This window comes from Crocuta crocuta, unplaced genomic scaffold (assembly GCF_008692635.1).
Source record: "Crocuta crocuta isolate KB4526 unplaced genomic scaffold, BGI_CrCroc_1.0 scaffold159, whole genome shotgun sequence".
NCBI classification, from domain to species: Eukaryota; Metazoa; Chordata; class Mammalia; order Carnivora; family Hyaenidae; genus Crocuta; species Crocuta crocuta.
In genome coordinates this window covers 74,469-85,414 of record NW_027533263.1, presented here as the reverse complement: position 1 = coordinate 85,414, position 10,946 = coordinate 74,469, and the positions used below count along the sequence as shown (strand labels likewise).

At 38.9% G+C, this 10,946-nt stretch overlaps 1 protein-coding gene across 2 annotated transcripts; it reads right to left on the bottom strand.

Annotated features, from left to right (window-relative positions):
- Positions 1-3,810: 3,810 nt before the first annotated feature.
- MAIP1 (matrix AAA peptidase interacting protein 1) lies at positions 3,811-10,925 on the bottom strand. 2 transcript variants are annotated; one of them, XM_077747680.1, is made up of 5 exons: positions 10,264-10,925; positions 7,815-7,886; positions 7,074-7,200; positions 5,817-5,964; positions 3,811-4,061 (listed from the first exon to the last, which is right to left on the bottom strand). In XM_077747680.1, the coding sequence occupies exons 1-5, from the start codon at positions 10,702-10,704 to the stop codon at positions 3,983-3,985; spliced, it is 867 nt and encodes a 288-aa protein (XP_077603806.1). In that variant the 5' UTR covers positions 10,705-10,925; the 3' UTR covers positions 3,811-3,982. The 2 variants fall into 2 exon arrangements, 1 of the variants encoding a protein (XP_077603806.1); XR_013330984.1 differs by lacking the exon at positions 5,817-5,964 and adding an exon at positions 5,626-5,779 and having other exon boundaries at positions 4,001-4,061.
- Positions 10,926-10,946: the final 21 nt, after the last annotated feature.

Below are 10,946 nucleotides of genomic sequence, written 5' to 3'. Positions count from 1 at the left end.
CATGTCATTTTTCCTTTATGGATAATTGAAGGCAGATTCAAAATTATAAAGAAAGTGATGGTAAATTAATAATAGACTTTAAAAATAAACTTCAGGAAACTTTTAAACAGTTGGAGTTGACAGAGTACACCCAATACCTGAAAGAAAGGAAGTTTGTTCTCTTAGTGTGACTGGGCTTACACCTGAAATAGAGGATTTAATCATAAAAAGTACAATGAAATGAAAAATTGCCAATTTGGAAAGTTTTAACATGTAGGCAAATATTTTCAAAGAGCTTTAGATGATAAACTAGCTAGAAATCAAATCAAACTATGTCCCTTCAGATAAAATATCTTGACTATTGTAAGTAATTTTTAACATGTTTAAGCTTTTCTAGAATTTCAAATAAATATAATTATCCAGTAAGTACTCTTTTGTGTCTGGCTTCCTTCACTCACTTGTCTATCCATCCATCTACTGAACATTTGAGGGTCTTTCCAGTTGGAGTCATTAAGAAAAAAGCTACTATGAGCATACAACACTTTGTGTAGATGTATGTTTCCACTTCTCTTGGATAAGTGTTGGGAGCCATTTTCTGAATTAAGTTGAGAAAATTCCTTGTGAGGTTAAGGCAAGTTTGCACAATCTCTTGCCATCAGATGACGACTGATATCTACCCCCACTCAATTATTTCTACTTGAGCACAGACCCCCAAGGTACCTTGTTGATTGGTATCGGAGGTAACTTGTCCCCTTATTCTGGCCCTGATATGATGATTGCACCTTGTGAAGGAACTTATTGTGAGAATTTCTTCTTTTGATTATGGGAATAGGCATCATGTCTCCGGTAGGTCCTGTTTTCCTCCATGCTTTCCCTTGAGCTATGAACAGGCTAATGACCCTTACTCATAAAAGATTGACTTTTACGTGTATAATTCTGTTTCTACTGTTGTGTTAGTCCAAGAAGTTCATACAGTTCAAATCAACTAACCAAAAATGTTTCTCATGCCCTACCTATTCAAGAATTCATAGACAAAAAACTAGACACAAAGGTAAATGCACTCGAAGAGGCTATTCTATGTATTGGAAATGAGCTAAAACTCTTTAAAGGTATGGTTGGCTCTCCGGTGCCATAAGGAATATAACTGGACAATTAAGTCTTTCCCAGAGACAAAAAGCCTCACTTAGAAGGAACAGATAAGGGCAGAACATTAGTTACTACATATTCCTTTGCTGATGATGTATAGCAGTCCCTTCCCTAAGGCCTACATTCCACAAACACCTTCCCTTACACTAGCAGCTGTGATGAGGATGGATAAGAGTCTACAACTTAACCTATGACTTAATCTTAGCGTTATTAAAATGTGTATGTTATCCTGTTTTTCACTAAGAACACCCTGTTATTTTCTTAGTTACTCAACCTCCCTATAATTGGGGTAGTTCTGCAAGAATACTTCTGTAAAACCTGTTTCTGTAATTTTCCAAAACATCTTATCACAGAGAACTATCCATTGTAAAAATTCCATTTTCTGATGCTATGTTAATATTTGACGTATAAATAAAGACACCAAGACAGACAGGGCAGAGATGCCTGCCTGGTGACCAGAAAGAATCTCAGGGTTCTCAATCTCTCTCTCTCTCATTGACACTTTCCAATCTTCAGGGACACCTGGACCGGCTGGAGTGGACCTCCAGCAGATAAGTACCTAGGAATAGAATTGCTGGATCCTATGGTAAGCACATGTTTAACTTTATAAGAAATTGCCAAAATACCTTCCAAATGGCTGTACCATTTTGATTGCTGACAATATTAGAGAATTCCAGTTGCTTCAGATCTTCACCAATATTTGGTACTTGCAGTTTTTGTAATTGAAGCCATTTTGGTGGGTTTGTGGTGGTATCTCCGTGTGGTTCTCTTTTCCTATTGACTAAGGATGTAGAGCATCCTTCTATGCGTTTATTGGCAATTTTAATGTCTTTCATGGAGAGTCCATTCAAATGTTTTTTGTTTTTTAAATTTCCGTAAAGCTTCTATTAGGTGAGATCTGTCCTGCAGTTTAGATACCTGGAGAGAGCCTTCCTGGTGATTGCCCATGGTCATGTAGCATGCATGCTTTTAGTGGGTTCCTACCAGACACCAGGACAGATTTTAACTGGAGATTGTTGGAAGCAAGGTCTCTTGACCCTCTGTGAGGGTGTTCTGACCCCAGGAATACCTGGCACATAAGCCCTGAAGGCGGGCCCTTTGCCTTTGGTGTGGCTCTGAAACCAGCAGAGTTCCAGTGGACACCAGGGAGCCCCAGGGGCTGGAACTAAGCTGGAGCTTTTCCCTGCTCAATATTCAGCTCATTACTGAGCTATAAGCATCATTTATATATTCCAAATATAGGTCTTTTGTCAAATATATGTATCACAAATATGGCATGTCTTAATATTAATATATTCCAATTATTGTTTTCTTTCATGATTCATGCTTTGTGTCTTGAGAAATCTTGGTCTCTCAAAAGAAAGCAATTTCAAAATTCAATTTCTTTCTAGAATTTCTAGAGTTTTAGATTTTATCTAAGTCTATGACCTATTTTGCAATCTCAATTTTGTACTAAGAGTATGTATGGTGTGAGGCAAGAGCTAAACTTATTTCCCATTTGAATATATAATTATCCTATTTGTTAAAAAAGACTTTTCGGAGTGCCTGGGTGGTTTAGTCAGTTAAGCATCCCACTCTTGATTTCAGCTCAGGTCATGATTTTATGGTTCTTGGAATTGAGCCCTATATCAGACTCTGCTGTCAGCATGAAGCCTTCTTGAGGTTCTCGTCTCCCTCTCTCTGGCTCTTTCCCACTCATGTCCACACACATGCATGCTCTCTCTCTCAAAAATAAACATAAAAAAAAAGACTACCTTTTCCTCACTGAATTACTTTGGCACCTCTGTCAAAAACCAAATGTCCAAGAGGCATGGATCTATTTCTGAACTCCATTCTGTCCATTGGTCCTTAACATTTCTTATAAAACAGGTCTGCTGGTCTACTAGCAACAAATTTACTCATCTTTTCCCTATCTGAAAAAGTATTTTATCACCTTTTCTGAAGGATATTTTTGCTGAATATAGAATCTAGGTTGCCAGGCTTTTTCTTTAAGCATTTTAAAGATGTTATAACAAGGTCTCTAATTTTCACTTTGAGAAAAGTCATATGCAGTCATTCTCTGTATGGAATGTATCCTTTTTTTCTACAGCACTTTATAATTTTCTCTGGTTTGATTCTGGTATACCTTAGTGGGGTTTTCTTTATGTGTTACCCTGCCTATTGAATTTCTTCAATCTGTGAGTTTATAGTTTTCATCAATTAGAGAAAATTTCAGACATTATTTCTTACATTGTTTTTGTTTCCCCTACCCCAACTTCTAGGATTCAATATACAAGTATGTTAGAAGACCTGATATTATCCCAGAGGTGGCTGAGGCACTGCTGTGATATTTTTCTCTTGATCCTTTTAGTAAGCTTCAACTTCACTGATCTTTAGTTCTGCAGTGACAAATACAGAATTCCCTCTAGTCCTTCTCAAATAGCTAGTGACTAGAGGTAATCAAATAGCAATGGTGATTTTTAAAAATAAATCTTGAATTATTGGTATAGATGTATTAACCACAAAATATTAAGGACTATTAATTTAGAAAGGTATAGTTTTTTCAATACCTTCCTTACTGTCTATAAAATTAGTCTGTGTACATACACAATATAGGTAACACTAGAAATGATACTGAATAGGACACCAACAATGGGCTGCTGTAGTTTTTTCTACTTTGATCTCTTTTATAGAAGGTGATAACAATCTGTGGAAAAGGCTTTATTGTACCATGTCAATATACTACAAGGAATATTTCAAAATAATACAAAAGTGATCCACAAACTTGACTAAGTGAAGATCAACTGATCCAAATATTTTCCCTTAATTTTTCATAGTAATTGCTAAAAGTCCAACAAGGTGATTTTTCCAAGAAAGATCATTCTAATAACTTTGAGTGTTCAATCCGTGCGATGGTCCAGTCAGGTTTTACTCCTTGCGTAAACTCCCTCTGAAATCTAGGGGAAAAATCACAAATAAAGTGAATCTTACATAAGTCCAAACTAAATATTGCAGTTTTTTAGCAACAAGCTAATGGTTAATCATGAATAAAAATCAAAACAAAAAGTTTAATTTACCAATTCAATCAGGAAAAATATCCTCACAAAATTAGAAGAATATTCTCCACTAAAATGAGTTTTTTTTTTTTTTTTTTTTTAATTTAGAGAGCACGCACAAACAGAGGAGAGGCAGGGGGAAAAGGGGAGAGAATCTCAAGCAGGCTCCATGCCTAGCACAGAGCTCAATGTGGGGGTCAAGCTCATGATGGTGAAACCATGACCCAAGCTGAAATCAAGAGTCAGAGGCTTAACCAACTGAGCCACCTACATGCCCCTAAAATAAGTATTTTGGAGGAATTGATACATACTCCTACATCTGCCAATCCTTGAGAGAAACTTGGGTATTATTCCGCTGTTAAATACTAGCTGGAACATACGCCTAATATGGGGAAAAGTAAATTGGACTATGGTGATGAAAAGGGTATTTTAGTGGAATTTGGTTTATATACATTAGATCAATCTTGAAAATAACAGTGTTTATAAGCTGCCCATGGCCTTAGTAGGGAATATCAGAGGAATCAAAGATGAGTACTGACTATATTGTTCTTTAATTACAAGTGATCTCTTTAAAAGGATATGATTCAGTAGCTTTAAGTATTTAAATATATATTTTGAATAATTACAAATAAAACATTTTAAAAAAGAAAAAACCATTTCTTTCAAAAAAAGGAAAAAATAAGGATACAATTCCCTTTTACCTTAGTGAAACAGAATATAATTTCTTCCTTAGGTCATCTTTGGGATTTGTTATTTTAAAATTAAGCTTATATAGTTTTGCAACATAATAGTGTTCTCTTTTAAATATTAAATTATGTCTCCACTGACTTGCTTGACTGGTTCAGTGTTCCAAATTTTATAAGCACAAAAATACATGATAGTGTCTCTTTTAAATAAGTTGCTAACCTACTAGACAGTACCTCTTTACAGGCAGGAACCCTTCAATTTTCTGAGTATGGATATAACCATAAGCCCCATCCGACATGCTCTTCTAAATGGGACCCTGCTAGTGCCCCATAAAAGGTGGAATCTCTCCATGTCCTTTCAACCTGTAGGTCCTATGACTGCTTTGACAGGTAGACTAAGGTGGAAATGATGTTCCAATCCTGGGAGAGCCCTTTACCGGCCTAGCTGACCAGCAGGTCAAACAGCTGGAGACTGCCACAGGCCCAAGCTGTGAAGAGAGGCCCTGGAGAATGAGACATTATGTGTGGGAGCCAAGGAGCACCAAGTGGGGGAACATGTGAGCGAAGAAGCCACTGTGGAAATGAATTCTCCAGCCCCTGCCATCCTGGTTGATGGCAGGTGAAGCAACGAAAACCCCACAGCTGCACCTTTCCAAAATTTCTGAGCAGTAAAGCAGCAGACAAAAGAAATGGCTGCTTGAAGTTACTGAGTTTGGGAATGGTTTACGAAGCAGCGATAGGCAGCTAAAACACCCTTCAATTACATTCAGCAGCATTACCTCTTTCTAATTTCTCAACACTTCTGTTTCATGTCCAGTATGCCTTTAGGACTTTCTCTCTTCTTAAATAACTTGTCAAATTTCAATGCTTTTCTTTCTAAAGCTCCCTTTAGTTTTCATACCTTCATACTTCCTTCACACTACCTTCCATTTTCTAGAGAAAGGAAACAATGAAATGGGATTAGACTTACTCATAGCTTGCACTAAGAAGTTGTTTAGTCTCCACGTTCTGATCCCCCAACTTAACCTGGAATACACTGGTTCCACTTAAAGTTTCACTGGGGATATTGGCACTGGTTAGATACCAAAAGCACATCAGGATGTTAACAAACTTCCTTCCTTAGAGAAAAAACACACACACACACACATACAAATACAAATCACAATAATCTATCATCCATATATCCAGAATGAAATTAGAAACTATCAGTAGCAATACAAGTTGTTACAAATCCTATTTTATACTTACTCTAGTCTAACGTAAGATACTTACACTGATCCCTTTTTATTTTTAGAAAATTCTTAAGGTTTATGACATATTTGCCCTCTATGTATCTCAGAAATAGTAGTAATGATTTATTGAGCATGTACTTATTTACCCTCATTCACTCTGCTTTGTGCCTAGTGATTCTAACAAGGTTCTGGGTTAAAGTAGTGGCCATGGTGCCAAGATTTAATTTTCAAATGTTAGGGAGAAGAAAATATTTATCACTAAAAGTACCTATTGAAATGTTTCAAATTAACATGTATATGAAAAATGTTAAACTATTAAAGAGTCCTATATCAGAACTGCTTTGCAAAGTATGTAAGCAAAGGCTAGATATCCTGTGTGCCTGGCACATAATACATTTACAAATATTTGTAGAAGGAATAAACGAGTCAATAAATTTTTGGGAATACGACAGGGAAAAATGTTTGCATTGCACAAGGAGGAAAACGAGATAACTAGTAAAAGTCCTTTCAATCTTTTTCAGTATCTCCAAATAAATCCAATTTGGGAGTTCCACAGTTCGTCTTACTTTCAAAACAGCCTTTAATTGATATTTTTCACTTTTCCTTTTACTCCTCAATCCTTTCATTTAAGCTACCGCTGGACATTTAAAATGCTTAATTGTTTCCTTCAAATTAGGAAATCTGAAACACAAATGCTTTCTATTTGAGACATGATAGGAGCCTTAGACAATTTTCACCAATGTAAGTGATGATATCCTCTCTTGTGAATGAACTAAAGTAGAGGAAGGTGCTTAGAGAGGCTTAATTAAATAACTATGACCATATCTTAACTCTTCCATAGCTAAGTCTTTAAGGAATGAATGTATTATTTTCCTTGAATTCTAAAAAAATCCTCTTGTACCAACAAAACCCCAACAATCATTTCATGATTATCCACTCATTTAGCCTATCTGGGCATTATGTCTCATTTAAAGTTGATTATGCCCCAGCATTACCTTTCTCATCATAGTAAATGGAGATGTCTCCTGTTGATGTGTATACAATATCATCTATGTCAGCAGCAAGGGCATTTTTATGGTTATCGGGTAATGATGCAACCTTTTCCTTCAATACATGTAGCACCTAAGTATGGAAAAAAGCAAACCATAGTTCGCCTATTGGATTTTCAAAAGCCTTTCAAATAAGCAGGTGAATTCTTTATGGAATGAGTTTGCCTAAACCTTTTTTTTTAGAGAGAGAGACAGAGCACAAGCAGGGGAGAGGCAGAGAGAGAGAGAGGGAAAGACAGAATCAAAAGCAGGCTCCAGGTTCTGAGCTGTCAGCACAGAGCCTGACATAGGGCTCAAACTCACGAACTACGAGATCATGATCTGAGCCGATGTCGGATGCTTAACCGACTGAGCCACCCAAGTGTCCCTAAACCTATTTTTTAATTTACTACCATATTTATTCATATTCAAAAGCAAGGCTCAAAGCCATCTAATTGTTCAACAGGTAATTCCTACAGAACATTCAGTACAAAAACAACTGTAAGACATCATATTTACTTAGTTATGTCTTAAGTAGCAAGTCATTCTATGCTTTTATATGACCCAAATTACCCAAAAGATACAGGGACTCTACTTTGGCTGATGGCATACATACTACTTTTAAGCATAAATAAAGGTAATGCATATCATTCTATTGCAAGAGAATAATACACTTATTTTTAAAGGAAAATTAAAAGTATATTTTACCTCTTTGGCCACAAGTTCTTCTAAGAGATCAAATTTACATTGTGACAGCAACTTGGACACATGAGCAAAAGCCTTTAAAAAAAAGTGGGGCGTGGTAACTGTTATTTCAAAAAACCATTCAAAAATACCATACAATGTACAATGCTTATACTTAAATAGCTTAGTATCAACAGACTATTTTATGATAAAGGTGATAAACAATGTCAAATACTATGATATGCTTCAAAATTGGCTGGTTTGTCTCTTCTCATATGGCGTCCCCAAATATACAGTAGTGAGCTGATTGCCAATTATGTATCCACTCTCAGGACCTGGGAAGAGACGGTGTGCGTATAAACACGAACTCCTCAATAAGAACCCTCCTATAAAATTCTTTTTTAAATAATAATTAAGTAATTACTGTTATCACTGTAATGACTGTTATGTGACCCCTCCCCTCTTAACCAAGAACCCAAAGAAATTTGTAAGCACTACATTCTAGATTGTACTGGGAGTCTAGAGATCTGGGCTGCAATCTGAACTTCATTAAGATACACAGGGAAAGCAGGTTTGGGAAGAGAGGGAGAAAAGATAATGAGTTTACACAGACTAATACAGTGAGATGTAGGAGATCTCATTTTTTTAAAATGTTTTATTTATTTATTTTTGAGAGAGAAAGAGACTGCGAGCAGAGGAATGGCATAAAGAAACGGAGACAGAGGGGCGCCTGGGTGGCTCAGTTGGTTGGGCGTCCAACTTCAGCTCAGGTCATGATCTCACAGTTCGTGGGTTCGAGCCCCGTGTCGGGCTCTGTGCTGACAGCCAGCTCAGACCCTGGAGCCTGCTTCAGATTCTGTATCTCCCTCTTTTTCTGACCCTCCCCTGCTCAGGCTGTCTATCTCTCAGAGATAAATAAAACATTAAAAAAAAAAAAAAGGTATGTTAGAAGTAACCATTGGTTTAAGGGAATTGACAAATATTTGCCATGGATGGCCCAACATTCCTTTTGGAAATCACAGTGGTTAAATGCAGAAAAACTAACCTAGATGAGTCAAACCATGTATACAGACTGGCTGATGAAAGGGTGGAGATACTACTTAATAGCAAGGTCGAGGACAAAAATAGCTAACAGCTGGAGACCAGCAGCATCAGAGAGGGGCTAAAAAGTGTCCCAAGCTCCTCTGTATTCAGAGGAAATGGGGCGAAAGACCTATTCCTGCCCATAAAGGGGAGAGGATTTCCATTTCTCACTGACACACAGATGAGCTGGTACAGTCATATAATGTGTTATGAGATAGACAAGTTCACATGTCATCAGTGGGCATTGTGGAGGATAGTAGGATCATGCCAATTTACTTCTACATGACAAAAGATTTTGAGAACTGACATAAGCAGTTTACCACTTAAAACACTATTATTCAAGCTTGCCCTTTGCTTTTTAATTTTTTTTTATAAACACATAAATCAGTCAAGAGTTGAATCCTGCAGGAAGCAGGAGTTAATATTGACACTGATTATATGAAGTTGGAAACATTTATTTGTAACTGACAGGTGCCACAAATAAATATAAACAGCTGTATTTACAGAAATAATCTGAAATAAATTAGGAATAGATCACTATCAGTATACAATCAGAACTGCGAAATGATTACCCTTATAGCCTAAGTTTAAGTTAGATGGCAGTAAGAACTGGGAAATAAGCTATGAATTCTATTTATCAATAGTTCTAAAATAAGGCAGGGTATTATCCTCCACTCAGAAAGAAAAATAGGCAAGGGGTCAGGTCTATGAATCACCAAAGGCTATTTCTCAGTGTGCAGGATGCTATGCACTTATCAGCGACTAGGTTGCTCAGCAAATTCTTTGAAAGGGGAAAACTGCTTATCTCTAGGTTAGTCTATAAAGAGTACGATGGGGAAGAATAGGGGGGTGGGCAGATGGGCTAGGGAGCTCTGACAAATAGCTAGCAGGAAGTTTTGTTTTTCTACCTAAAATTACATTATCGCATTTGAAAATGCTACCTTATTTACTCTTCAAAACAATCGTATCTACTCATTCACTTATTCAACCAACATTTGTGTAGCGTCTACTATGTGCCAGGAGTGGTCTTCTTAATTTTGCAGAAATTCATGTTCAGAAAGATAAAGGCATGTAGCTTTTAAGTGGCAGAAATGGGCTTTGAATCGAGTTCATTTCTATCGGATTCAAAACCTGTAGAGCAGAAAAAGGAGTTGGGGGGCTTCAGCTGGTGGAACTGGTGTCTCAATCGAACCCCACCACCTCGGCGACCGTGCAAACGTAAGCAGCAGCTTAATTTAGTCAAGAAGTAGCGGAGGGCTGTGTGTCTGGGTCACTACCCACTTTGGATACTTTGGGACCCAGCGAGGAAACCCCATCGCTAAACACGTTTTGCATGGAACAGCTGAATGCAGGAGAGGCGAACAGGTCAACCCCAAGTAAATGAACAAACCTGCTTCGCTCCCTCAGAGAATTCTGCGATGCTGAACTCTTGGTCGAAATAGGCCCAGATTAGGAAGGCGTAAATTCGAGTCCGAACCCAGTTGATGGGGTTGGAGAATCCCAGAATGATCATCTTGGTTTTCTGGCGCGGCGGGGGCTGCTCCTCGGCGCTGTAGCTGCGCCGGGGGTAGGCAGGGAAAGCGGAGAGGGCTGCCGGTGGCCCCAGAGGGCCGAGCAGGGGACGCTGCGGGCCGCGAGCGAGCAGCGCCGAGGCCCAAGTGACTCGAGGAAGCGGGGCGGGTCCGGAGCCGAGGCGGCGGCGGCAGAAGCGGCAAAGGTCAGCCAACTGCGGTCTCGCCTCGGCTCCACGGGGAGTCCGGGGTCGGCCGGCCCCGCTGGGCAGTTGCGGAGCGAGCAGCAAGCGAGGCAAAAGACGAACGGCCAGCGCCATCTTTAAGACTTTTCACCCCAGGCCCTATCTGTGCTGAGTCGAATGCAAGTCGGTGGGAAACCAGCTCGGCCGCGTCCGGAGAAAGAGACTGGAGAGTGGAACCGGCTTGTTGCTGCCACCTCTGGTGAGTCAGCCTCATTCCAGCTCCCCGGCACGCAACTCACGCAGACGACCTTTGGCCCTGGGTCCGGATCTCAGAGCAGAGGCTCTAGCGAGCCGGCCGGCCCCGCGGACCTTTTCTC